Source organism: Paroedura picta, chromosome 8 (assembly GCF_049243985.1).
Source record: "Paroedura picta isolate Pp20150507F chromosome 8, Ppicta_v3.0, whole genome shotgun sequence".
In the NCBI taxonomy this organism is placed as follows: Eukaryota; Metazoa; Chordata; class Lepidosauria; order Squamata; family Gekkonidae; genus Paroedura; species Paroedura picta.
In genome coordinates this window covers 20,564,898-20,590,543 of record NC_135376.1, presented here as the reverse complement: position 1 = coordinate 20,590,543, position 25,646 = coordinate 20,564,898, and the positions used below count along the sequence as shown (strand labels likewise).

General features: G+C 42.5%; 1 protein-coding gene across 5 annotated transcripts in view; it reads right to left on the bottom strand.

The window, feature by feature from the left end:
- VEPH1 (ventricular zone expressed PH domain containing 1) overlaps positions 1-25,646 on the bottom strand; it is a 153,694-nt gene that overhangs the window by 9,983 nt on the left and 118,065 nt on the right. For all 5 annotated transcript variants that reach the window (XM_077348599.1, XM_077348598.1, XM_077348601.1 and 2 more), the window contains one exon: positions 15,592-15,709. In XM_077348599.1, coding sequence (XP_077204714.1) covers positions 15,592-15,709 — 118 coding nt within the window. The remainder of the gene's footprint in view (positions 1-15,591; positions 15,710-25,646) is intronic.

The window sequence follows — 25,646 nt, the reverse complement described above, 5'->3', positions numbered from 1 at the left end:
TCCACCCATTTAAGAACCTTGCATATAGATAATGAGCACTTCAAGGGAAAAGGTCCTTAGTTAGGCCGAGGTCTGCTGAACTACTTTCCCATGGTCGAAAGAGTATGGCTTCACAAAGAGTTGTGCCACGGCAATTCTGATTCTACAAATTAAACACTGCACTAAAATGTATACTGCTATTGATATGGTAGTTACATCTGTTCATGAGAAAGGCCTAGGTTATTCAATAGGATTACCAGGTGCTTGCAATAGTCAAAATTCTTCTGATAATTGTTGCTGATACCTGCCATATGTGTGTGTGTATATAGATAGATAGATGATAGATAGATAGACATTTATCAAATTATATGATCATACATGGTCATGTCAACTTGACCCCCCCCATCCCAAAATAGCCAATGATGGTCCTGCAGAAAGTGGGAGGGGTGAGCATGTGCACAGCTATGCTTCCCAACCATATTCTGCATCATCGCATCACTTCTGAGGATTCTCAAAGCCTGAAGAATGTTACAGTGGTTTCTCGACTGTAAAAATGTTGAGAAAAGGGTGCCTTATAGGAATAGGACAGGATGTAATTTGTCCTTAAACATCACTATGAGCTTTGGCAAAGATGATGATGATGCATATTCAGAGGTGCAACTTAAAAAAAAACCTATGAGTAATGACAAGAGAAATAAGTTAAAGATAGCTGGAAGAATGGCCTTATATCAGAAATAACAATTTTATGAGACAAGAACTGGAAGACTTACAAGGACTTGCAGGGGCATTCATTTCAGCCTCCTCCAAGGTTTCCTCTTTCCCTTCCCTGGCAGGTTCCACAGCCTCTCCCCTTTTCCTGCTTCTTTCTCTCTGCACCAACCTAGGTTTAGCTGACCTCCTATTTCAGCTTCTCCTCCTTCCCTTCCTCTGGCAGCCTATTCCCAGGAAAACTCTGGCAACTCTGTGAGGTACTGGCTGAGCCAAGCCAGTAGTGGGGAACATACAAGGACATGTGGGAGATACCTTACTTAAGCCTGTTTCCCTTCCCCACATTATCCTTTCCCTTCTCCTATCAGGCACAAAGGGATGGCAGGTTACAGTAGATGAGCAACTGAGATGTGAGTGTCCTGCATAGTGCTGGGGGTTGGACTAGATGACCCATGAGGTCTCTTCCAACTCTATTATTCTATGATTCTATGATTCTAGGTCCCATATCCTCGCCTTTCCCTGCTTCCTTTTCTCCTTCCCACGCACCCTCCCTCCTACTCTCCCTCCTACCTTCTGTCTACCCAGTGAACTTCTACACAGTCGGGATTCTAACCTGGGTCTCTCAGATCCTTGTCTGAAATTCTGTCCCCTATACCACTTTGGCTTTCAAAGGGTGGCTGCTGTTGTACCATACCAAGCGGGTAGGCCTGGGTGAGTCATGTAAGTCAGATGGTAGCAAATTGTCCAGTGGTTGCAGCCAAGCCTGTCTGCAATTGTGTCCTTCTTCAAAGGCAAAAACTATTATTTAAAGGGATCCGACTCCACTCCCTTTTATAGACAGTAACCATGTCTTGAAGACTGGGAGTACTATTGAGGTTGCCTAGCAACAGCCAGTGAGGACATTTGGGGTTTTTTTGGCTACAGGCACTCTTTTTATGTTTTTTTTTAAACTCCCAATGTTTTTTTTTTAAACTCTCCCAATGTTTTCTTAAGATTTCAGATTTTTCTGCAAGCTTGGGGCTTTTTTTCAGGTTTTTATAATGATCTGTCTTGTCTATCCATGCCCCCAGCATCTGGATTTAAGTATCTACAGGTTTGGCCATGTTCAGAATTAAATAAATTGATGATGGCCAATCAGAATGTAATTGGAACTATACTTCCTCAATATTATGGTGAAGTCAAACACCCAGTGGTCTACTTTAGCAGAAAATTATTGTCAAGGATTAAAAAAAATCATCTGCAGTGCAAAAAGAGTGGCTTGCAGTGGTTTGAACACTGAAAAAAGCAAAGCCATATTAATGGGGACATGAGGTTACAGTGCATGCCTTGCTGTGGCTGCATGCCTTCAGCAGTGTATTTATATGATGCTTTAGAGTATTCAAAACATCTTCACAAACATTATGTTAATATGACTATACAATTGTTATCCCCAGATTAAGTTCGCTGCCTAGGAATGTCTGCAATAGAAAAGGGGCCTTTCTCCAGGTGGGGGATCCTGGCCTTCACTATTGCAATCCTGAAACTGTGGTCCAATGAGAGGCTTGTCTGAGTACATCCTCCTCTTGGGCTTTAGGAAGGGGTGCAAAACATTTATTTCAAAACACTTCTGTCAGAGGGTCTGGTGGTGCCAGAGAATGAAGCTTGTGTATTTGGCGACAGCGTTGGGCTGGGATAAACATTTTTGTGTTGCTGATGGTTTTGATTGTTTTTAGAATCTATAACAAATTTATAGCACAACAAATGCTTTCTATTAACATTGTATTTTAATTATACTCAGATCCTCCATAACTTTTTTTTTCTTGGTGGGGAGGTGTTTGCAAGGTTGCATTGCTCCATACTTTGGAAACTGTGGGCAGTAAGTTGACTTGCATAAGTGACAAGGGAAACCATTTTTGTGTCAATCTGTATAAGCTGTATACCATTGGTTTCATGTGCATTGACTAGTCACTATTCTTGGTCAAAACCCAATGTATTTTAAAGAAGACAAATACAGCAGACTATATTAAGTATCTTAATGGAACTAATATTCCAGCATCCTTGGGGGTTTTGGGTAGGGTTCAAATGTCTGTTGCGTGAGTGGATGGCCAAATCATTCTCCTTGCACGAGAAGAGAGGAGGTAGTTGCTGATCCTTCCTTTCTGTTGCAGGCCCCATGCTGTTCATATGTGTCTTCCAAACTGCTTTTTGAACTTTAGTGGTGGTCTCCCCATGAGGGTCCATTATGATTTTTTTTTAAGAAGGGGGATGAGATATTCATAGACTAAATCAGAATTCTTATTATGACTCAGAATAAGGTTAGATATGAACTCAAGATACTTTTTTCTATCATGCCTGCTTTCTTTAATAAAATTTTTTAAATTGCAGTCTCTGTTGGGGAATTCAGATGCATGGGAAAGGTATGGCTTTAATAAGATGGACTTTGTCTTAGACAGAGGGGGGATGCAATGGGACAACGTTTTCCAGATAATGGGAGCTCTTACACCCCCGCCCTGTTTTTCAAACAGAACATTACTTTCAATGTGTTGATAAGGTATGATCAGGGGAACAGGAAGGGATAAAAAAACATTTTTAAAAGTGTATTGGTTAAGGAAGATCCATCCCACATCTCAATGCAAGTGGAAAGGCAAGAGAAAGAGAATTCAAAAGCTGGAAAATCAAAAGCACAGGGAATGCAAAGAATTAATAGAAAAGCATCTTACCCCATTTTTTTTCTTTAAAAGGAGACTTAGGCAAACTACTCTCTGTCCCCTAATATGGGGACAATAATGTAGAGCTGCCTTACAGAGTAGTTGTAAGGATGTATTCACATGGAATATGGAAAGCACTATACAAACACAACGTAATATTAATAAGTGTTACCAAATATATGCAGAACCCCAATATGAAGAAGGACATCAGTAGGTTAAGGTGTCAGAAAATGCATCGTTTTTGGAAGGAAGTAATAAATCAACTAGGCCCACTTATTCCTTTCGCAATTAGGAATATATCTGGGTTTTATGCAGCAAGAATTTTAAAAGCCAATAAGTGCAAAATGACGAACAGGTTTTAAACTTTTATGCCCTCACTTGCTTTTATAAGCCGTGTTTAATGTTTAATTGGCATTTTTTTAATTGTTTGGGTCAATAAAAATCTTAACTAGTTGTTATATTGAGTTGGCTTGTTTTATTGATTTGTGTTTGTGGTTCTTATTGTCTTGTTTACCTCATTTTATTTTACTGTTTTAGTTGTGAGCAGCCTCGAGCAGGTCTCTAGAGGTGGCATACACCTCCTGGACGTAAATGGATAAAGTTGTCATCGGTTATGCAGCTGCGGCTCAGCTCATTCGTTTGGTGAGAAAAATAAGAAAACAAACACATTTCATGAATGCTGTAAACAGATTATAAACTATGAGATTTAATCAAAAATATTTCCTTAGAGATTTTAACATACGGAACAAGTATTTTCAGGCAGCCTATTTGTACATTCAAGCTATTTTTTTGTTTTGTTTTAATTGCTGCACCCGTGTGGTGTAGTGGTTAAGAGCACCAGCTTCTAATCTGGTTTGATTTCCCATTTCTCCAAATACAGCCAGCTGTATGACCTTGGACTAGTCACAGTCCTCTGATAACCATTTTCAAGTATTTAAAAGGCTGCCATATAGAGGATGGAGCAGAGTTGTTCTCTCTTGCCCCAGAGGGACGGACCAGAACTAATGGGATGAAATTAATTCAGAAGAAATTCCGTCTAAACATCCGGAAGAAGTTCCTGACAGTGAGAGCGGTTTCTCAGTGTAACAGGCTTCCTCGGGAGGTGGTGGGTTCTCCATCTTTGGAAATTTTTAAACAGAGGCTAGATAGCCGTCTGACGGAGAGGCTGATTCTGTGAAGGCTCAAGGGGGTTGGCAGCTTAAAGTGGATGAGCAATAGGGTTGTGAGTGTCCTGCATAGTGCAGGGGGTTGGACTAGATGACCCATGAGATCCCTTCCAACTCTATGATTCTATGATTCTTAGAACTGCTCTTGTTAGGCTTTGTCTAACAAGTCAGCCACCTGGCCTCTTGTGGCGCAGAATGGTAAGGCAGCCGTCTGAAAACTTTGCCCATGAGGCTGGGAGTTCAATCCCAGCAGCCGGCTCAAGGTTGACTCAGCCTTCCATCCTTCCGAGGTCGGTAAAATGAGTACCCAGCTTGCTGGGGGGTAAACGGTAATGACTGGGGAAGGCACTGGCAAACCACCCCGTATTGAGTCTGCCATGAAAACGCTAGAGGGCGTCACCCCAAGGGTCAGACATGACTCGGTGCTTGCACAGGGGATACCTTTACCTTTACCTTTACCTTTAACAAGTCAGCCACTGACTGTTTGTTTACCCTTGTTGCTGGTGGGAACAGGCAGAATGGGCCATGTGGTCTGTTTATAGATATGTAAATTGTTGACTCCATCATGCACATGCCTGCAACTGTACATGCCTTCTACACATCTGCAACTGTAACAGGAAGAGAAGGATTCTCCTTCCTCCTTTTGTTTGAGAAGAGATGTGCTTTAGGCAGAGAGAGAGATCCATCTTGAATCTTCCCTGTATTAATAACTTAAGAGTAGAGCTCCAGATTGAGCTCATAGGAAGCAATGTATTTTTCTTGGTTTGTCTTCCAGTTTCCCCTACCCTGTTTGCTAGTAAAATAGTCTTTTATATACTTTAATACTGCCTTGTCTGGTCTCATCATTATATATTAACTCTGGTACTCTGCTATACCCAACATAAGGTTATGTTGGCCCATTTTTTTTGTGAGACCTCGCAGTGAAGTAAAGACTAGGACAGAGTAAAGGTAAAGGTATCCCCTGTACAAGCATCGAGTCATGTCTGACCTTTGGAGTGGCACACTCTAGCATTTTCTTGGCAGACTCAATACGGGGTGGTTTGCCATTCCCTTCCCCAGTTATTACCGTTTTACCCCCCAGCAAGCTGGGGACTCATTTACTGACCTTGGAAGAATGGAAGACTGAGTCAACCTTGAGCTGACTGCTGGGATCGAACTCCCAACCTCATGGACATTGCTTCAGACAGCATTTCTGCTGCTTACCACTCTGCACCACAAGAGGTTCTATAGGACAGAGTAGGAAGTGTTTTGTTTGCAAAAGTTCTCACAGAATTCTCTCACTCCCACCTACCTCACAGGGTGTCTGTTGTGGGGAGAGGAAGGGAAGGTGATTGTAAGCTGCTTTTAGATTCCTTCAGGTAGTGAAAAACAGGGTATAAAAACCAATTCTTCTTCTATTTAAGGCTGAATGAGAAAAGAATGAAACTACATCATGAATAAAAATCAGTTTTAGAGGAAGTGATTGAGAGTCAACGTGATAAAATGGTCAGAATGAGGATCGTTGAGATCCAGATATTAACCCCCATTTTGTTCCACTGACAGTGCAAACTGATGCATAGTTACTTCATTCTGTTTCAGGTGAAATCAATACTGTGCGTGTAGGGAGGGTAACTGCACAAGATTGTTCTGTAGATAGTCGGCTCAGTCACTTTTTCTCTCGCTCTAACCAAGGTGTTGTGAAATGATATTGGAGGGAAGGAAAACTGTGCACATTGCCTCATGGTCCTTGAAGGAAGGATAAAAATGGGATAAAGGTAAAGGTATCCCCTGTGCAAGCACCGAGTCATGTCTGACCCTTGGGGTGACGCCCTCTAGCGTTTTCATGGCAGACTCAATACGGGGTGGTTTGCCAGTGCCTTCCCCAGTTATTACCGTTTACCCCCCAGCAAGCTGGGTACTCATTTTACCGACCTCGGAAGGATGGAAGGCTGAGTCAACCTTGAGCCGGTTGCTGGGATTGAACTCCCAGCCTCATGGGCAAAGCTTCAGATGGCATGTCGCTGCCTTACCACTCTGCGCCACAAGAGGCTCTGTAAAAATGGGATAGGCAGATACAAAGTGATGGGAATGCTGTGGGTGGAAGGGGCTGGGTAAGCCTCTCCCAGTTTACCTTTTCTCCTATTCTCAATCACAGTAAACCACTTTTCTTGCCAGCACACCTTTCAAAGCTGGGGGTGTGGACTGCTTGGAGCAGGAATGTAGAATGGGGAGATGGATACTGTACTCCATTGTCCCCATCAACTTTTCCACTCTCGTTTGCCCCTGAAGAACCTTTTTTTGAAAAAAAATACAGAAATGGTGTCAGGGCTTAAATAAATGCATTTCTAAATAATCTGTTGTCAGCTGCTAAGAATCCATTGTGTACTTCGGTACCTTCCTAGATAATTAATTGATTTAAAAGGTTACATGCTTCTTGAAGCCAACTATTAATACAAAGCAGATTATGTTGAAAAAGGTCTGTTGCAGGCCAGGTTTTTGAACAACACACAAAGCCTGAATTGTTCCTCAAGTGACTCATTTGTTGATAACCAAATAATGTTTATGAAACCATGTAACAATTCCATGCAAATTAAGTGCAAATATGTCACAGAACAGGAACCAGGAACCAGGTTCAGCCGCGCTGTGACTCCTCATCCTCTCCTCATACTTTTGATTGCCTGCAAGTATGTTTTAGGGGACCTGAAGACTCATGAGTAAGCATCGATTGGGTGGACATGCTGGTTATATGAACTAATGGCTCCATGGGAGGCTATACAGATGGATGTTATGGCATGTGTGACTATGGTGGCTATTTTCTGAGCCATGAAAACAGGACAGATATTGATGGGCGCGCATGTATGCACTACAATGGGGTGCCAGTTCACACAAGTTTTCCTTGCATTCCATTTCACAATAATACTGTCTTAAGCCAATAGCCCAACACCAGTGTAACCCATGTGATTTTCAGTGTAATATTCTATTTTAGTAAACAGTTTAGGATTAGGCTCTAGGAAGCAAAAGGCTACATGGGCAGTTGGTGAAGTTGCTCACATATATATCACATATATTGCAAGCTGCAAGAGCCCCACCTGGATACAGTTTACCAAGTGAAATTTTTTTTAACTTTCCTTGAGCTAAAACACCACTCAGGAGAAGGCATGGCTGACTTAATGTTTAACGATTTCATTACTGAGCTTGAAATAGAATTTAGAAAATAACAAGGGCAGTCTTATGACAATGCCACATATATGGCTGGCCGGTACAGTGGTATGCACCAACATCCATGAGCACATTATTACTCATATTCCGCAGAAATCCTTTTAATATTAGAAGAAGAGAAGCTTTAAGAATTAGGATAGCTTTAAGAATTAGGAAAGAATGGGTCACTCATGTATAGCCATAACAGGTCCACGGAACTTGTTATGTTTTTTGGTTAGTAGACGTATCTTTTGCTTTATTATTTTAACAGCTTTATTAGTTTTATTGCTTTTATGGCTCATTTTATCCGTGGAATGCTTCTAAATATTGGCTTTTATGGTGGAGAAGTTTTAAGTTTTCTGGCACAAAACTGCTTAAGACAGTAGACATTTCAGAACTTATACAGGTCTGTTCATATAGTCGAAGGGAACTGTATACTTTTAAATGATTGTCAGTTGCGAAGTCATGTCCAACCTATCGCGACCCCATGGACAATGATCCTCCAGGCCTTCCTGTCCTTTACCATTCCCCAGAGTCCATTTAAGTTTGCACCTACTGCTTCAGTGACTCCATCCAGCCACCTCATTCTCTGTCGTCCCCTCCTTCTTTTGCCCTCAATCGCTCCCAGCATTAGGATCTTCTCCAGGGAGTCCTTCCTTCTCATGAGGTGGCCAAAGTATTTGAGTTTCATCTTCAGGATCTGGCCTTCTAAGGAGCAGGCAGGGCTGATCTCCTCTAGGACTGAGTGGTTTGTTTGCTTTGCAGTCCAAGGGACTCGCAAAAGTCTTCTCCAGCACCAAAGTTTTAAAGCCTCAATGTAAATGATAGTTAAAGATAATTTTCTTACAGGATTGAGCCCAACAGAACAGCCTTGCATATAGATTTAGTATATGTAAGGCAAACAGAACAATTGAAAACAGGAAGCTCCCTTCTCAACAGAATGGAACCAACCTGTCCACCCTCTCCAAATACAACAGGCACTGAGAAAGGGGCATGGAATTTCCAAGCTTTCCAACTGAAGTTATTGTCAAAGATACAGAATGTTCTGAATTGTTTTTCAATCCTCCCTTTAATTTTCCTACCTCCCCAATTTCATCAGACCCAAATTCTTCTCCTTTGTGTTCATGGCAGTTTTAGGATGGCATACATTGACCTCCTGGAAGGTAGAGAAACAAAACAAGTCCTAGGCTGGTTGAGTTTTTATTCAAGGATGGGTATATCTGGGGACTTTCTTAGATGAGACATCAAACATCAAATGGATCTGACACGGACAAAGGCTCCAAAGAACCTGTGAATTTTCTGTCAGTGATTATAATTGCTTTTAGGGTGGTGGACACATCACTCCACTCTTCTATGCCTCTTTTTAGAGCCAGTGCAGTATAGTGGTGGGAGTGTCAGCCTAAAGTCTGGGAGACTCACACCTATCTCACAGCGATGTTTTGAGGATAAACTGGAGGAGAGGAGAATCATGTAAGTAACTTTGGGTCGTCATTGAGAAGAAAGGCTGGGTAGAAACAAACAAGTAACAGGTTGGATCCCACTATCTGTTGTCAGCAGAACACACTTATGGTTGTTGATCTCACTGATTTTGTTGTCTCCCCCAACAGCCATTTTTGATTTTGAGAAAGTTTATTCTCAGGCTCATGGGACCTGCAGGGAGCAATATCCACATAAGTTGAGAGGCTGCATTGGGGAAGGGAAGGAGGTGAAATTTCTCCCCTCCTTTTGTATATTGTCTTTCTCCTTTTCTATTTTTCCCTTTCTGTTTTTCCTTTTTTCTGCTACTTTTGTTTTTGATTTTCATCTTTCTCCTTCTCTTAAAGCAACCTTAAACAAACAAAGACATGGTGGTGGTCACTTGTGTGACCCACCTTCAGTTGGGTCATCACCTTCCAAATTAAAGACCAATGGCCTAATCGGTACCACAGTATCCAGCAAGCCTGTTTCCAGGGCTAGGAGTCCAGCTGTCTGTAACATAATATTCTTCCCATCTGGCAGAGGACTACACACACACACACAAACCCCTTTTAATTTTTTTTTTGTATGACAGCAGGAAATGAGCAAAGAAAGCCCCCAATTGAGTGAGGTTTCTAATGTCAAACATTTTGATTCAATAATTCTGCACTGCAGAATTGGGCCAAATATATTTCCACTCATTGAGAAGTGGCCACATTTTAAATAATAACAAAGAAAGACAGGCACTGGCACGGCCATATACTCTAGTTTTTTAAAAGATAGTTTATGTCTTTTTATATTAACAATTTTTCCTTAGAACTGTCAAAAGCAGACACAGCTTCACATTTAGGAAATTCAAGATGTTAGCCGTCTGCTCAAACATTATGAAGGCAGACTTTTAAAAACCTTTCTTTGATGCCAAAAATTGTAACTTTGAATTTTTCATTGATTCAGCCACAGTTTTATATATGACCAATTTATGAAGCAAAGTCTAGATGCTTATTTTGCTCTCCGTTCCCCTCCGGTTAAAACTAGCTGTGTGGGAAATGCATTTCTCATGGTGATGTTTGCTCTGAAAATAACACATCAAGGCAGCTAAATGCATTTGGGATTTTTAAAGTTTAGATAAAGCTAACTAAGGGTGGCCCTGAACTGCATGGACCAGCTTAGCCTGATCTCACTGGGTCTCAGAAGCTAAGCAGGGTCAGTCCTGAGTAGCGTTTTCACAGAAGGCCACCAAGGGCGGCCAAGGTCATGATGCAGAAGCAGGCAATGGGAAACCACCTCTGAATGTCTCTTGCCTTGAAAACCCTATGGGGTCACCTTAAGTCAGCTGTGACTTCAAGGCACTTTCCATCATCATCTAAGGGCATTAGGAGTTTAGAAAATTATGAATAGGAAATAGAGAGCAATCCTGCCTCCTGTCCTATAACAGTAGAACTTGGGGACACTTTCCACAGACTTAAACTTATTTAGAAAGCGGTAACATTGCGTAGCTAGTGAAATATGTGGACAACAGATTTAGGACAGATTTACTTATTTAAAATTTACCTACCATCCCAGAGTGGTAATTAGCAATTCCCTGGGTATGCAAGGAAGGGCCACACAAGACAAACACCTTCCTGCCCACCCACTCACATTCTGCCTAAGTTAATAAAACCAGCATTTCTGTCAGATGACTAGCCTCTGCTTAAACCTTCTAAAGGAAGAGAACCCACTGCCTCCTGAGGAGGCCTGTTCCACTGAGGAACCGCTGTAATGTCAGGAACTTGTTCCGGATCTTTAGCTGAAAATTCTTTTGAATTAATTTCAAACTATTGGTTATGGTCCGACCTTCTGGGGCAACAGTAAACAACTCTGCTCCATCTTCTCAATGACAGCCCATCAAGTATTTGAAGATGGTTATCATATCACCTCTCAGTCATCTCTCCAGGCTAAACAGACCAAGCCCCCGCAACCTTTCTTCATACAATTCGGTTACCAAACCCCTCTACATCTTTCTTCAGTTGTGGTGCCCCAAACTGAACACAGTACTCAAAATTAGGTCTAATCAGAGAGGAGTAAAGTGGTGACATCACATTGCATGATCTAGATACTATACTTCTTTTAATATCACCCCAAATCCCATTTGCTTTTTTAGCTACCGAGTCACATGGCTGACTCATGTTCAGTGTCTGGTCTATTAAGACCCCCAGGTCCTTTTCACACATACTACTGCCAAGACAAATCTCACCCATCCTATAGTGATGCATATGATTTTCCCTACCTAAATGCAGAACTTTACATTTATCACTATTGAAATTCATTTTATTCATTTTAGCCCAGTTTTCTAGCCTGTCAAGATCATCTTGTATCCAGTTTCTGTCTTCTGGTATTTTTGCTATCCCTCCTAGTTTAGTGTCATCTGCAAATTTAATAAGTACCCCCTCTATTCCTTCATCCAAATAATTTGTGAATGTGTTGAACAACACAAGGCCCAGGACAGACCCCTGAGGTACTCCACTCATCACTCCTCTCCAAGAAGATGAAGAACCATTTACCAGAAGCCTTTGGGTGTGGTCTGTCAATCAGTTCTTGATCTACCTAACAGTAATAGGATCCATACCACATTTTACCAACTTGTCAATAAGAATATCATGTGGAACATTTCTTTGCTCATGCTGTTGTGGGCCTTATATGCACACTTGGCAACTTAATCTGATGATCACTATGATTTTGTCAAGCATCCATCATACAAAATCTGAATCTAGTGGCACCTTTATTATAAAACAAAGTTTAATTTGGGGGACATAAGCATGATTCTGGGTATAAGCTTTCATGTGCATACCTATACCCAGAATTAAAACTTGGTGGTCTTAAAGGCATCACTGGAAGAAAGTTACGTAAGTCATGATTGTCAATATTTTTGAAAAAACTTACATGGTGCATCACATCCAATAGAAAAACAGGCACATAGGAACACAAAGCCGTGGGTGGTGATGGTGCATAAGAAGGACAACACTTCCAAGGAGAACAGTATGGAAACAGCATAAATGTATCTGTATCGAGTGCTGAAAATCATGAAAACCAGGAAGCTCTTCTTGTTCAGGAACATGAGTGCCTAACTATTTAGATCAGGGGTAGTCAAACTGAGGCCCTCCAGATGTCCATGGCCTACAATTCCCATGAGCCCCTGCCAGCATTTGCTGGCAGAGGCTCATGGGAATTGTAGTCCATGGACATCTGGAGGGCCGCAGTTTGACTACCCCTGATCTAGATCACCATTTCTTTAATGGCAGGAATTTTCAAAAGTTTTGCCTTAACATTACAATTTTATACACATTTAGATTAAGCCCAGCATGCCAGGGTCACGGTCGGTAATTTGAGCCAAGCTCATTGGCTGGCATACAGAAAACCACTTAGACTCATGGCTTTGAGCTCATGGAACTAGTTGTACAGTGCTTTGGAATCTGGCCATTCTATTTGAATACACAGTCTATGTACCAATTTTGCATTGCATAAGCACATAGAGAGGTATAATTGGTGGGCTGCCTTATGGGAATCTTCTTTTCCTAAAATGGGAATCTTCTCTTACTAGGGATAAATGTTGCGGGCAGAAGTTATTTGAGAGGGGATTGAAGAGTTCTGTTTTATACTTTTTTTTTTTAAATTAGAATTTTATGGCTGCAATCTTAGAGCTACTTTCCTGGGAGTAAGCCCCAGTGAACAACACGGCACTTACATAAGTAGGCCTGCCTCAGCTATTGTGCCTTCTATGTTATCATGTGTAGCTCTTGTAATCTGTTTATTCAGGATACGTTGGGCAAAAAAATGCGAACATTCCTCGGCATTTGGAAGTGAGCCTTACAGATTTCAATAGATCCTTTAAAAAAATGTGCCTTGTTTATTGAGTTAAGCAATTGTGAAGAATTGCTTAAGTAAGTAATGACTGAGTCCGAATCTCACCATTGAACAGATGTGTTTCTACATAAAACGAACCCAGTGTTGTTTTTAAAATACCACAGGCTTCATTTGACTTGTGGAAAACCTGAGCTGGGTGAAAAAAACATTGAAAAACTCTTCACACATACATATTCTAAAAACTCTCTGATGTTGGTGGACATTTTGAAAGTCTTGTGCAATGGCCAACAGGCAGTATTAGAAAGTTGTCCAAACTCCCTAATTACCAGGTGTTTCCATCCTGTTATAAGGTTTCAATTGCTTTGCCTTCAGTTGTCATTTCTCAGATGGCAACTCGTTTCAGCTGGCGTCTGTTTTCTTGTCATATCTCCATCTGGCTAAAACAATGACATAGCTCTAGCACAAACAGAACTTGCCCAAATGAATTATTGCCGTGGCTCTATTTAAGAAACTTATGGCAAGAAGAAACTGATAAGAACTAATAAAACAACTCCATAAAGGGCACAGAATCTATAGTATGCGAGTCACTTCAAAACGAAGTAGTTTTATTGTGCTGGGTGGGCAGGCCCACTTCTCTTCAGCAATCTGTCCCTTTGTTCAATAATCAGATCAGCATTTAAGAAGTATCTGAATAGTTCCTGTTGGAGGCATGTATTTCTTTAAATGCACCAGGGAGAATCAGGGTGCCCCTCTGGGAAATTATAAATCTGTTCCTGTTGCCGGGGATATTCCCAGAGGATTTAAAGGGTGTGGTGGTCTTGGCCTTTACTGAAGAAATCATCTCTCGATCCACAAAACCCCACCAACTATTGCCTGGTCTTGCGCCTGGTGTTCCTGGATAAGGTGCTCGAGTGGGTAGCTGTGGATCAATTACAAGCATTCTGAGAGGATGCATCAGTTTTGGATCCATTCCAGTCTGGTTTCTGACCTGGCCAAGGGGAGGAAATGGCCCTGGTTGTCCTTGTGGATGACCTCTGGAGGCAGCTAGACTGATGCAGAGTGCTGTTGATACTATTAGATCTTACAGCAGCATTTGATGTAGCTGATCATGAGCTTTTGGCTGCTGCCTTGCCAATGCAAGGGATAGAGGGTTAGTCTTACAGTGGCTTACCTCCTTTCTCCAAGGTTAGGGACAGAGGTTAGAAATTTGGGAAGAGAAATGGCCATTTTGTCAAGTTATAGAGTCAAGCTGAAATTTCATTCAGCTCCTATGTACTGGAAGCTACTAACATCTTACAGACAAACATAAGCCTAACTGCATAAGCTCGAGAACTGCGGCTAAAATAGGGGTCATGAACAACAGAACAGCAAATCAGTCCAAATCCAGAATCACACCCTTCTCAGTTCATTGAAGTCAATGAGCTTAGAAAGGTATCACTTGGTTCACACTGCAGTAAACACAATTACCAGGCAAACACACTCTGTTCTGCTTACACAGATCTGTGTCTTAGATTTGTGTTTTCCATTTCTACTGTGAGCTGCTGGATTTGAATACCAAGCTGGGCAGCTTTTGGTCATGGCCAGTGACTTATACAGATCACTCAGTCATCGGTGTTCTAGGCATAACGTTGTTATGGATGGCTTATGGCATCGATCAGTTTATGCTAATTGCTTTTATGATTGTTTTACATTTGTTTGTGAATTTCCCAAAGCAAGTCTCTGATTAGGCAGCATATCATTTTATAAAGAAATAAAATCATATTGTGTAACATGTTAAGTGCTTCACCATTGTATATTTAAAACAGCTGTATACTAAAAAGCTTTGGAGGGAAGGTGGCATGGTATAGCTCAGAAGCTAAGCTGCATTGGTACTTGGATGGGAGACCACCAAGAAAGACTCTGCAGGATGGCAAACCACCTCTGCTTCTCATTGCCTTGAAAGCCCCTTGTTGGGGGTCGCTGTATGCCGACTGCAACTTGATCGCATCTACATATGTAAATATCACTGAATATCAGCCATCAAATACTGCCAAGTAGAAAATATCGAAATCCAATCATGAAGTCAAATGTTGAATTAAAAACTCACATCATGTCAAATATTAATGTGAAATAATGAATATTTGAATAGGCAGACGATATCCCCTTATATCAAAATTCCTAACGTGAAACTGGAGAAGAATGTTTTGGAGTAAATCTATTGGGCTGAATGTTCCACACAAGTGATATTTCCTTTCTTTCTGATACTGATTCCACAGAGAAGTACAATGATATACCCAAGTTGGATTCTCTTTAACTTGCTGGTCCCACCGTGCAGCTCTAACACCTCTATGATGTGGCAAATAGATTTGTGGTTTGGCCTTTCCATCAGGAAGAAGTAGCTTGCTGTCATGGTGCATTTCCACCCAATATTCAGCTGAGAAGCAACACTTAGGAAAGTATCAGTTTGCACATATTCATTAGAGACTCTTAATCATTAGGTTGCATGATTTATGTTCCCTGCGCAGAGCAACCCTTCAGCTCTGTCAGAGCCCATACTTTACTACTTGTCTATCTCAGTAGAACTTGGAAAATTCCCTTACCTGTTGCCTTTTCAGGATTATTACACATGAAACATTGCCAAGCCCTTGTTTCCTCGCTGTAACCAAATAAATCAAAGAACCTCACTTCTTCCAGATGTATCTGCACATGGTCCAGATCCTAGGCAAGCAACAAAACAAGACTAAACAAAAACACCAGGATCTTATACGATGGATAAGCAGTTTGTTGTCTGCAACATTAAAATAAGGTTGAATATTTCCTAGGCATGCAATACAAATCCTAAGCATTATTAACTCTTCTAAGTCCATTGGCTTCAACAGACTTTGAAGGGCATGTTTAGGATAGCACTGATGGGAACAGAAAGTGAGAGCTTATAAGTACATTTCTAGAGGGTTCCTTATTTTGAATGATAATTCTTCCGTGGCTTGTATGTTCATGAGTGGAGGTCAAAGAACAAGATTTCTTTGCCCCCCCCCCATAGCTACCCACTGAGCACTCCAAATTCTGTTCGGTGGGGGGCGGGGTTAGGGGACCCTCCTGAACACCATGGGACTAAAGGTGGGGGCTATAGTTCAAGCAGGATATCAATGGAAATCGCTTCTCACAGGAAATATCCTCCCATTATCACAAACAAGCCTGGAGGATCTAAATCTGTGTACTGTTTTGTGGCCATTGTTATCCAATGAATTCATGAAGAAGAAGAAATCTGAACTGTATGGTTTAGTTCTGAATAGCTTCAATTGAAAGACAACAGCTCTAAAAGGCAAGCGAGGTGGAAGCTACAGGAATGGTTTTGAACTAGAAAGTTTCTTCAGAATGGAGAACTGAATGGCCCTCAAAACAGAGAACTAACCCTGATACAATGTTCATTATACCACCTCTGGACTGACACTGACGTGACAAACATATTCTAAATACTTAATCAGAACAATTAAAATGGGGACTAGCAGTAAAGCAATTCTAGATATTTTAGAGCAGTGCCCCACTAGTGTTGTACCCCTGGGCATCATGGCGGCCACCAGTGAGTTTCCAGGTGCCCACTTGATTCTTTTTCTCCTCTCTAAATCAAACTGCCAGTCCTGGCTTTCTTCCCAGCCACTGAAGTAGGGGGCTACTTTAGAAAACCCCAGGAGGCAGCATTTTGAGGAGCATACCTTTGGGAGGAGTTGCCCCCATCACTGAAGACTGTGTGACTTCAAATATGCCACCATTTTACATAACTGCCCTTTATGGCAACCATTTTATGACTGGCTTTATCTGCCCTGGAAGTCATTTTGTGGTGGTAACCACTACCCTTTTTTCCAAAACTCCACAGGTACCCTCAGACTGAACAATTTGGGAAACCCCGGATTTAGAGAAAAACCTTAAAAACTACACAGTGACAAAAATCTAATGGCTGTGCTGTCTTCTACATGGAATTTGTCTATAGTTTCTCGAGTTTTAGCATACGAAAGGGACAGTTAGCAAGATTCTGTTGACATTTAAAAGTACACAAAAGTCATTCTTTGCTGACTTGTGACAGCACAAGCAAACGCAAAGGATTTTATGAGTTGTTAGATAGGCTGCTGTGTTCATTTGTTTTCCCCCTCAAATATAATGTAACCTATGTCCTTTGATAAATATCTGAGAAGCAATTGCCCGGAAATCTGTGAGGAAACAAACACATCTGGAAACATTTTACTTCCTAGGATATTTGAACAATGTTGTAAAAATATTTTCTGTGGCATGAATATGCTGGAGAGCACAATACAACGTTGCTTGCAAACGGATTTTACAACGACATTGACCCCTGCGCACCAAATCTGCAGTCCATTACAATTATGCAAATCGTAAAGCCTGAAGCCACCAGGGCATATTCACTTTTCAAGACAGCTTGCTGACTTATCAAAGTTATACTTCACATTTACGCAAGGGGAGGAAACAACAACATTTAGCAATTTATTTCTAAAAAAAATTAACACCTGTGTAACTGGCAGCCCCAACCGAGGCTGACTAAGCCCTCTTGCTAACGTGTTCATTGCAAGTCATATCGCTTGTGGACTTGAAAGGGCTCGGATTTGATTCTGTATTAGTATGGTTTTCCTTGGTTGCTTTCTATTCTGATCTCTCTAGTGTAGCCATGCCAGTCAGAGGACCTTGAAGAAGAAGGTTTTTATAACCCGCTTTTCAACACCCAAAAGAGTCTCCAAGTGGCCTTCCCTTCCACTTCCCACAACAGGCACCGTGTGAGGTAGGTGAGGCTGAGAGAACCAAGAGAAACTGCTTTGTGAGAACAGCACTAACAAGAGTGTGACTAGCCTAAGGTGACCAGATTTTAACATTGGTAAAGCAGGACACCATTGACCGGGGGGGTTCTTGATTAAAAATGTGGTCTATATGGAGTAACAAAAAGTTTCATAGAATGCATAGAACGCCAAAATAGTATTGTAATATATATTTTTACATTTCAACATAATTCAATTTGCCAGGTACCCCCAGATGTCCCTCCAAAAGTGGGACAATCTGGTCACCTTAAACTAGCCCAAGGTCACCCAGCTGGCTGCATTTGAAGGAGTGAGGAATCAACCCAGCTCTCCAGCCATCATCCTTAACCACTTTAACTTAGGAAAACAGTGTGGTTGGGGGCGGGGGGGGGGAGCCTCTCTCCTCCCATGCCATGCTCTCAAACAGTCCCCTGCAGACTTTTAAAAGTCTGGCTGTATGGCCATGGGGAAAGCAAGTAAGGGCGATGATCCTGAGCCAACTTATTAAAATCATCCTAGCCTTGGCCCCTAGCTTCATGTGTTCATTTGGGTTCAGGAGGAAAGCAACTGTCACCTGCTACAAGTCTTGGGGATAAAACCCAAATGAATTGGGGGATAAAATCCCGAATGGAACAGAAAACACACCAAGCAAGCTTTGGGTTGCTTCCCACCCAACAACTGACTAGCAAAACACTGAGCTAATTCTTGGCTGGCGTGTCTAAGCTTATGCCCCTTCGGCTTGGCCATAGAAACAAACCTTCTTCTGTCTCTGGGATTGGCAATCTCTCCTTGCGGCTGCACAGGGAATAAACTCTTCCCCTTTCTTTCAAAATGAAATTAAACAGGGTCTCTGCCCCAAAGCAGAGGGAAGATCCTACCCTTCTCATTTCATGATAGCCCCTCTGTGTCAGCCTCTATTAAAAGATCTAAAGCTCCCACAAGCTCAGCAAGATTGGGGACCCCTGAGATAGTCAATAAGAGCAGACTTATGTGTTAAGACCATGGTCCTTGCCTTGTCCAGGCCATTTCCAGTCTTGTTTCTCATTGCTTTCCCTCACGTTTCCTAGTCTGCAGAAGATGCACAGAACAAAAAGGCCATCACCTTTGGCAGGGCAGAGTCAGAAATCTATTTATATATTTTGTTATGGCATTTTTGTGCTGCTTTGTGCCCCCAAAGTGGCTCATGGACAGATAAACACATTTAAATCACCGGATTAAACAAAACATACAATTAGTGAACAAAACAAACAGATCCTGAGCTGGCCTTGATCGGTCATAGAATCCTAGAGTTGGAAGGGGCCTTACCGGCCATCTCGTCCAACTCCCTGCTCAATGCAGGATCAGCCCTAAGCATCCTTGATAAGGATATGTCCAGCCACTGCTTGAAGACCACCAGTGATGAGGTTGCCTGATGTGGGCCACGGTCAAAGAGCTCTCTGGCTCATTCTCAAGGGCTTGTGCCTCTGAGCCTAGCCAGGCCTTAACTACCAGCAAAGAAAGGAAGGCAAACTTTACCTAGATGGAATGCAGGTGCTTCTTTTTCACTGTCCCCTCCAACAAGAAACCCAGTGCAGCATAGTGATTAATATCAGACTAGGAATACAGAGTGGATATGGAATGATATGGCCTAGCCCGATCTGATCAGACCTCAGAAGGGAAGCAGGGCTGGTATTTGGATGGGGAGCCACCATGGAAGCCAATGGCAGATCGCCACTGCTCCTCACATCCTGAAAACCTCTCCGCGGAGTTATCATAGGTCAGTTGTGACTTGACGGACACATGCACCGATAGGAAGGGGGAAACCCAGATTCAGACCTCTCTCTGCCACGGAAGCCTGATGGGTAACCTTGGGCCAGTTGTACTCCCTCAGCGTAACCTACCCCCAAGGCTGTTGAGAAGATAAAGTGGAGGAGCAGAGAATGATGTAAGCAGCTTTTGGTCCCCATTGGGGAGATAGGCCAGGTCTAAGTGAAGAAAATTAATACATTAAAAACTGGCTAGGATAAAACTGATAGACTGGCAGGCCCATCGGCACTCTTGCTGATTCCTTGTCCAAAGCAACTTGAAATAAAATGCAATTTTAACAGCTCCATGTGCATTTTGAAGTATTCAGCCAACGCTGGAATGCGTCCAGGCAGCAGGAACAATGCCAAGGAACTGATAGACGGGACGGATAAGGGCTTCGTTACCTCCTGAGTAGTTGTGACAAATGTTTGAAAAAGCTATTTCAATCGGCTAAGGGAAAAGTGAAGCCCCCCAACCCCCAGCAAAGATTGGCTTCCATGTTCAGACAGTCTGGCACACTGAATTTTTCAGGCTGATATAAAACATCTGGCTGCCTCTGAAGAAATGTAGCAAAGAAGTGTAATTGACGTGCTTTATTATGATAGGATGGGCTAGTTGTAAATTAATGAAAAAACAGATTTATTAAATCACCAACAGCAAGGGAAAACTAGTTCCCTTGTTCTCTATCCATTTGCCTTTTCGTATGTTTGGGATTTTTAGAAATTAAACATTAAAATTTTGCCTAAGTTATGTGTCTTGCCATCAAGTAACAATCCTCTACTGAAACCAATGATTGATTGATGTCATACATCTGGCAGGCTGCCTGATTATGTAGATTTGTTGCCAAAGGCAGCTACATGAACCGGTAAGGTGTTCTGTACTAGCACTCTGTGTCCCCCCCCCCATTTCTGTTTCTTGAGGAGGAGGAGGAGGAGGAGTAAAAGGCTTCTTGGAGCAGAAAAGATGTGGCACTGGAGAGACTCCAGTTTTAATACCAGCGTGCAAACAGCATATGTAAGATTTCCAGTTGGATGGAGAATAAAATGACCTGTCCCTTTAATAGAGGCTTAATGCATGGAAATAGGGGCTTGACACTTTTCATGGCATGAAGTGAAATAGCAACACCTGATAATGGGTCTTGGCTCAAACTGCTATTAAAGGGACTGCTAGAGGCACCACTTTAAAAACTGGCAACCCCATGCAAACAGCTTGCACGTGCAATGAGTGCTGTTAGGCTTCAGAGCAAGCTTGAAGAGTCCATCACTGGCAGTCTTCAAGCAAAGGTTGGATACACACTTTTCTTGGATGCTTTAGGATGCTTTGGGCTGATCCTGCGTTGAGCAGGGGGTTGGACTAGATGGCCTGTGTGGCCCCTTCCAACTCTATGATTCTATGATTCTAAGGTGCAAACCACTGCCAAACAAGGCTACTGTCAGGATCACTGCCTGTTCCTGCCATAAGTTGACATGGGATTCTCCATGTTTGTTTGCTTTGCCTTTTGTCTTTCTGTTTCTTTCCGTTCCTGGGGGCCCCTTGTAACCAAGGCCCATATATTATGCTTGCATGCCTGAAATCGAAACTGGTTTGCTGCATCCTGCTATCTCAGGGAGCTGTGAATTATTTGTCTTTTGAACCTGCCAGCTGGGTCTGCCTTTTGTAACCATAACATCTTATCTTGTCCGGAGGCGACCAAGGACGTGCGAGAAGTAACACTATGTTTTATGGCACCTGGTGCTTCATCTCCCCCTCCCTTGGGAACTTTCAAGTTTTGGGCGGGAGAACACTATTGATAAGGGGAGGCAAATGTGGACTCAGGCAGATTTGACTTTCTTAGCTTAGGTGTATGAAGTAACTTCTCAATAAACACTTTCTTTATTAAAGAAGCTTGTTGTGAGTTCTTGCAACGCTTGACAGCTACCTGGTCAGATTCATAAACGTGTACATTGGATGCAGTTTCAATCTCTGTAACATTTGGTTGAGGGCAAAACAAGAAGGGGATGACAGCAAATGAGGTGGCTGGATGGAGTCACTGAAGCAGTAGGTGCAAACTTAAATGGACTCCGGGGAATGGTAGAGGACAGGAAGGCCTGGAGGATCATTGTCCATGGGGTCACGATGGGTCGGACACGACTTCGCACCTAACAACAACATTTGGTACAGAAATGTACACTGGAAGTGCATATGGAAGTTGCCCCCACTCCTCTCCCCTCAATTATTTATTTATTTATTTATATTTATTTATATTTATATACCACCCTCCCTGGAGGCTCAGGGTGGTTTCTTTGAGCCTCATTCTTAACATAAATTACTTTCATCCAGGCCTGGTTATTAACTGTGCAAAACATAAATCACTGAAGCCCTTGCACTTAAACTAGCACAGCACCATAGTAATCTAGGAGACACAGGTTGTAATACTTCTTAGTTGCCATTGGCACAAGAATGCTAGACCCTGGCTTTTCTTATCACAACCTTCTGGATGATGGGTTCGATGCACACCTTACAGGGATGAGAACTTCAGCCCACTGATGAGTGTGACCTTCTCAGCTCCCCCCTTCCTGTCCCTGAAATGCTGCTCCTGAGGGACAGGACCCCCAACAGGAATTGTGTTAGACTATGTCTGTTTAGTAAGAGTCAGCCACTGACTGTCAGGAAAAATGTTTATTGACACTATTTGCTAGTGGGTATAGGCAATAATGGGTCATGTGGTTTGTTTATTGGTATGCAAAGTGTTTACAGATCATTGCTTGTGTGATTGCTTCTCATGTCTGCGATTAAAAATGGAAGAGATGGATTTCTACTTCCACCCTATGTTCCAAGAGAAGAAGAAGAGAACTTCTTTAGGCAGGAGGGAGATCCATATTGGAGTTCAGCCATGTAACAGCTAGGATTAAGAGCTCCACCATGAGCTATAGGAAGCTGTGCATTTTCTTGTTTTATTTCCAAATTTCCCTGTCTTGGTAGTCTAGTAGAATATGCCTTTTATGCTATAACACTGCCTTGTCTGGTCTCATCATTTATATATTAACTCTGACCCTGGAATGAGCCCAGCTGCAAGAAAAGAAGTTCTGGGGAGACAAGCAGAGAACTTGGGGAGAGTTCAACAGTTCTATTCACATGCTTTGCATTTGCTCGTACAGTCGGACCCCCCTGAACCTGCTTTGGTCTCCAACTGCATGTGTGAAGGCAGGTCTGCTGCTATGATATCTAGTTTGATCCGTAGGATGGATTAATGTAACAACAATAAATGGAAGCCAAGATCGGCAAAGCTGGGTGGGAAAACCCCTTTGTAAGCTTTGCTGGCCAGCAGAGAGGATTGTGTGATTCTAGAAATGCCACGAATTCCCAACGTCTTGCTTCCTACCAGGAATTAGTGTGCATCAGGTTTATGAAATGTTACAGCTGTCCTCTGATAGGCAGCCTTGGCTTAGCTACCCTGTGTAACAGGCTTGGGAATAGTAAGAACCACCACCCCAACAGCAATGCCTGCAACAACGTACTTTTGAGAGTTAACAGCTTTTGTGCTCTTACTGCATGTTCCATGTACTTGGGAAATTTTATATGACCTATTAGGCAAAGAATGAAGATTTCCTCTTTCCTCAGCACTTTCCTCTCCCTTGGTGGTTTCCACAATCCAGTGTTGTCTCCTGGAGGCTCACACTACAAACTGCATAGAATGTCTGGGGTTTTCTCCCGCTGCATTTTTTAAAAGCCAAAATCAGCTCAGGCAGGGAGCAAGTCAGGCTGGACCCTTCCTCCACTTAACCCTTCCTCCACTGGTGGCTTAACCCTTCCTCCACTGGTCATTTCCAGCTCAAAATCATCCTCCCAGGTCTAACATGTTCTGTTATCCATGCAGGTAAGGACCATACATCTTTCCCCCAAAGGAGAAAAAACAACGTGGAAAGGGGGATTCTCAGCAGAAAAATGACAGGAAGGGTTGAACAGTTACTCTGTCAGTGTAGCCTTCTTGCACTGAGAGATTACCCACTCCAGTCTTGTACCACTCCACAGAATGTATCATTTGAGCCTCAGGGAGGGCAAGATAGCTAGAACTGAGTGACAATTTTTGCTGAAAGTCTCAAAGGCATTTTAAAATGGACCAGTTATTTAGTCCCATCAAAGACTTGTCAGTTCTTTGGAATAAATTTCTGGGCACAAAAACAGAGACATTGTTTTGGAAATAGCATTCCTTCAACCAGGACATTCAAATTGATCCTGGCACATTTTGCCTATAGTTCAATTTATGTTTAATATAAACTGCCCCCCACAATTAACTCCTTCTCATTTCAGAGATGTCCACATAGCCTTGGTTAGCTAATACTCAATAAACACAGCCAGCTTTTTGGATGAATAGTTTCTCAAACAATGGCCATGCCTGTGCCCCATGGGAAGCCACTCTGTACTGTTCAAACATTGCTGGAACTATTGCATGAATGTTTGCTTTGCATGGTATAGCAACTAGGCTGATTCCACACAGGGAGTGCTGCTTTGCTGCTTCTGTGTCCCCCATGGGGGGCACATTTCAGTGGTAGAGGAGGTTGACCACTGGAATGTGTCCCCATGGGGGATGCAGCCATGGTGGAAAGATTCTGCTGGTTGGAGGCTAGGGGGATTGTTTTGCAGGAAGGTGGGATTGCATGAGAACACGATCCTGCCTTCATGCAAAACAGGAAACAAATGCCCCATTCGGCCCTGCAGCGCAGTGAAGTGCTACAAAGCCAAGTGGGGCATTTTTGGCCCCTTCTGGGCAACCGCAGGATGGGGAGGAGCTGGGTCTTCCAGGCTTGGCTCTTCCCTGTCCACATGGGCCTGCCACTGGATGGGCCGCATTGGCCCCCACTTTGAAAAAGGGAATGAGGATTCTCGCATGTTCCCTTCATGTGGGGTAAATGAGGGTCCGATTTGTGGCAGCCCGGGAGGGGGCCGACCCAGTGGCAGCATCATGTGGAAGTAGGGATTAGCCCCGCTTCCATCTGTGCTCCCTCCTGGCCTTTTCCACCTGTGCAGGAATTGGCCTTAGAGTGTCAGGCCGGAAGAAATGGGTTTGCATCTCACCTCAGTCATAGAAGGTTGTCAGGTGACCTTGGGCCAGTCTCTCTCTCTCTCTCTCTCTCTCTCTCTCTCTCTCTCTCTCTCTCTCTCTCTCAGCCTCATCTATTTTACAGAGTTGTTGTTGTGAGGATAAAATGGAGGAGGGAAGAATGATATTGTAAACCACTTTGGATTCCCATTAAAGAGAAAAGTAGGGTACAAATAAAAATAAACAAGTTACTGGCTTAGATGGCCTTTAGATGAGGGCACATTAGATACATTGATGGGTAGGTTTACCAGTGACTATTAAGCAGTTATCGTAATGTGATGTCACAGATATGGCCAGGAATATAGGGGAACAGAGATTGGACTTGATTATGGAAGATGTTTCTGCACACCAGAGACAGAGCATTCTTTTGGTTTACACATGAGGCTGCACGCTCAAGATTGAACTTGGCCCTGGACAGAATGGTGGCTCTTGACTACTTTGATTTTTGATTGTGAGCTCCACGTCTTAAGTTATTATTACATGTTGTTGGGAGCATCACATTTTATTATTCCTATATATGCCACCCACCAGATATTATTATTATACTACATTATATGTGAGCATATAGTTTATTTGACCACTGATAGACTCTCTGGGTTGAAGTGTGTTTGGTCTATGGTGATACCATGTGCAGCCACTGAGACTGTATGTGCAATATTGCACAGACTGTGATTCATATGTTTAAATGTTGTTTTTAATCTGCTTTATGTGGACTGAATAATATTTGTTGCTCAACCAGAGAGTTCCTGACTTGTTTTCTCTCGGTTGGTTTTTATGTTCCCTTTTTTTTTTTTTTTTCATCTCGCCTCTCAGCTAAACTTGCCCAAAGGGAGTATGGAGACTGAGAATTGAATAGCCTTGGAGAGGGTCAAGGTACCACAATTATATGGCCTTGTGTAGGTTAGAACCATCTACTCCATATCAATAGATATAATGTGTGGAGGCCCAGGAGCTATCTGAGAATGGCAAGAATGTCGATCTTCACTCA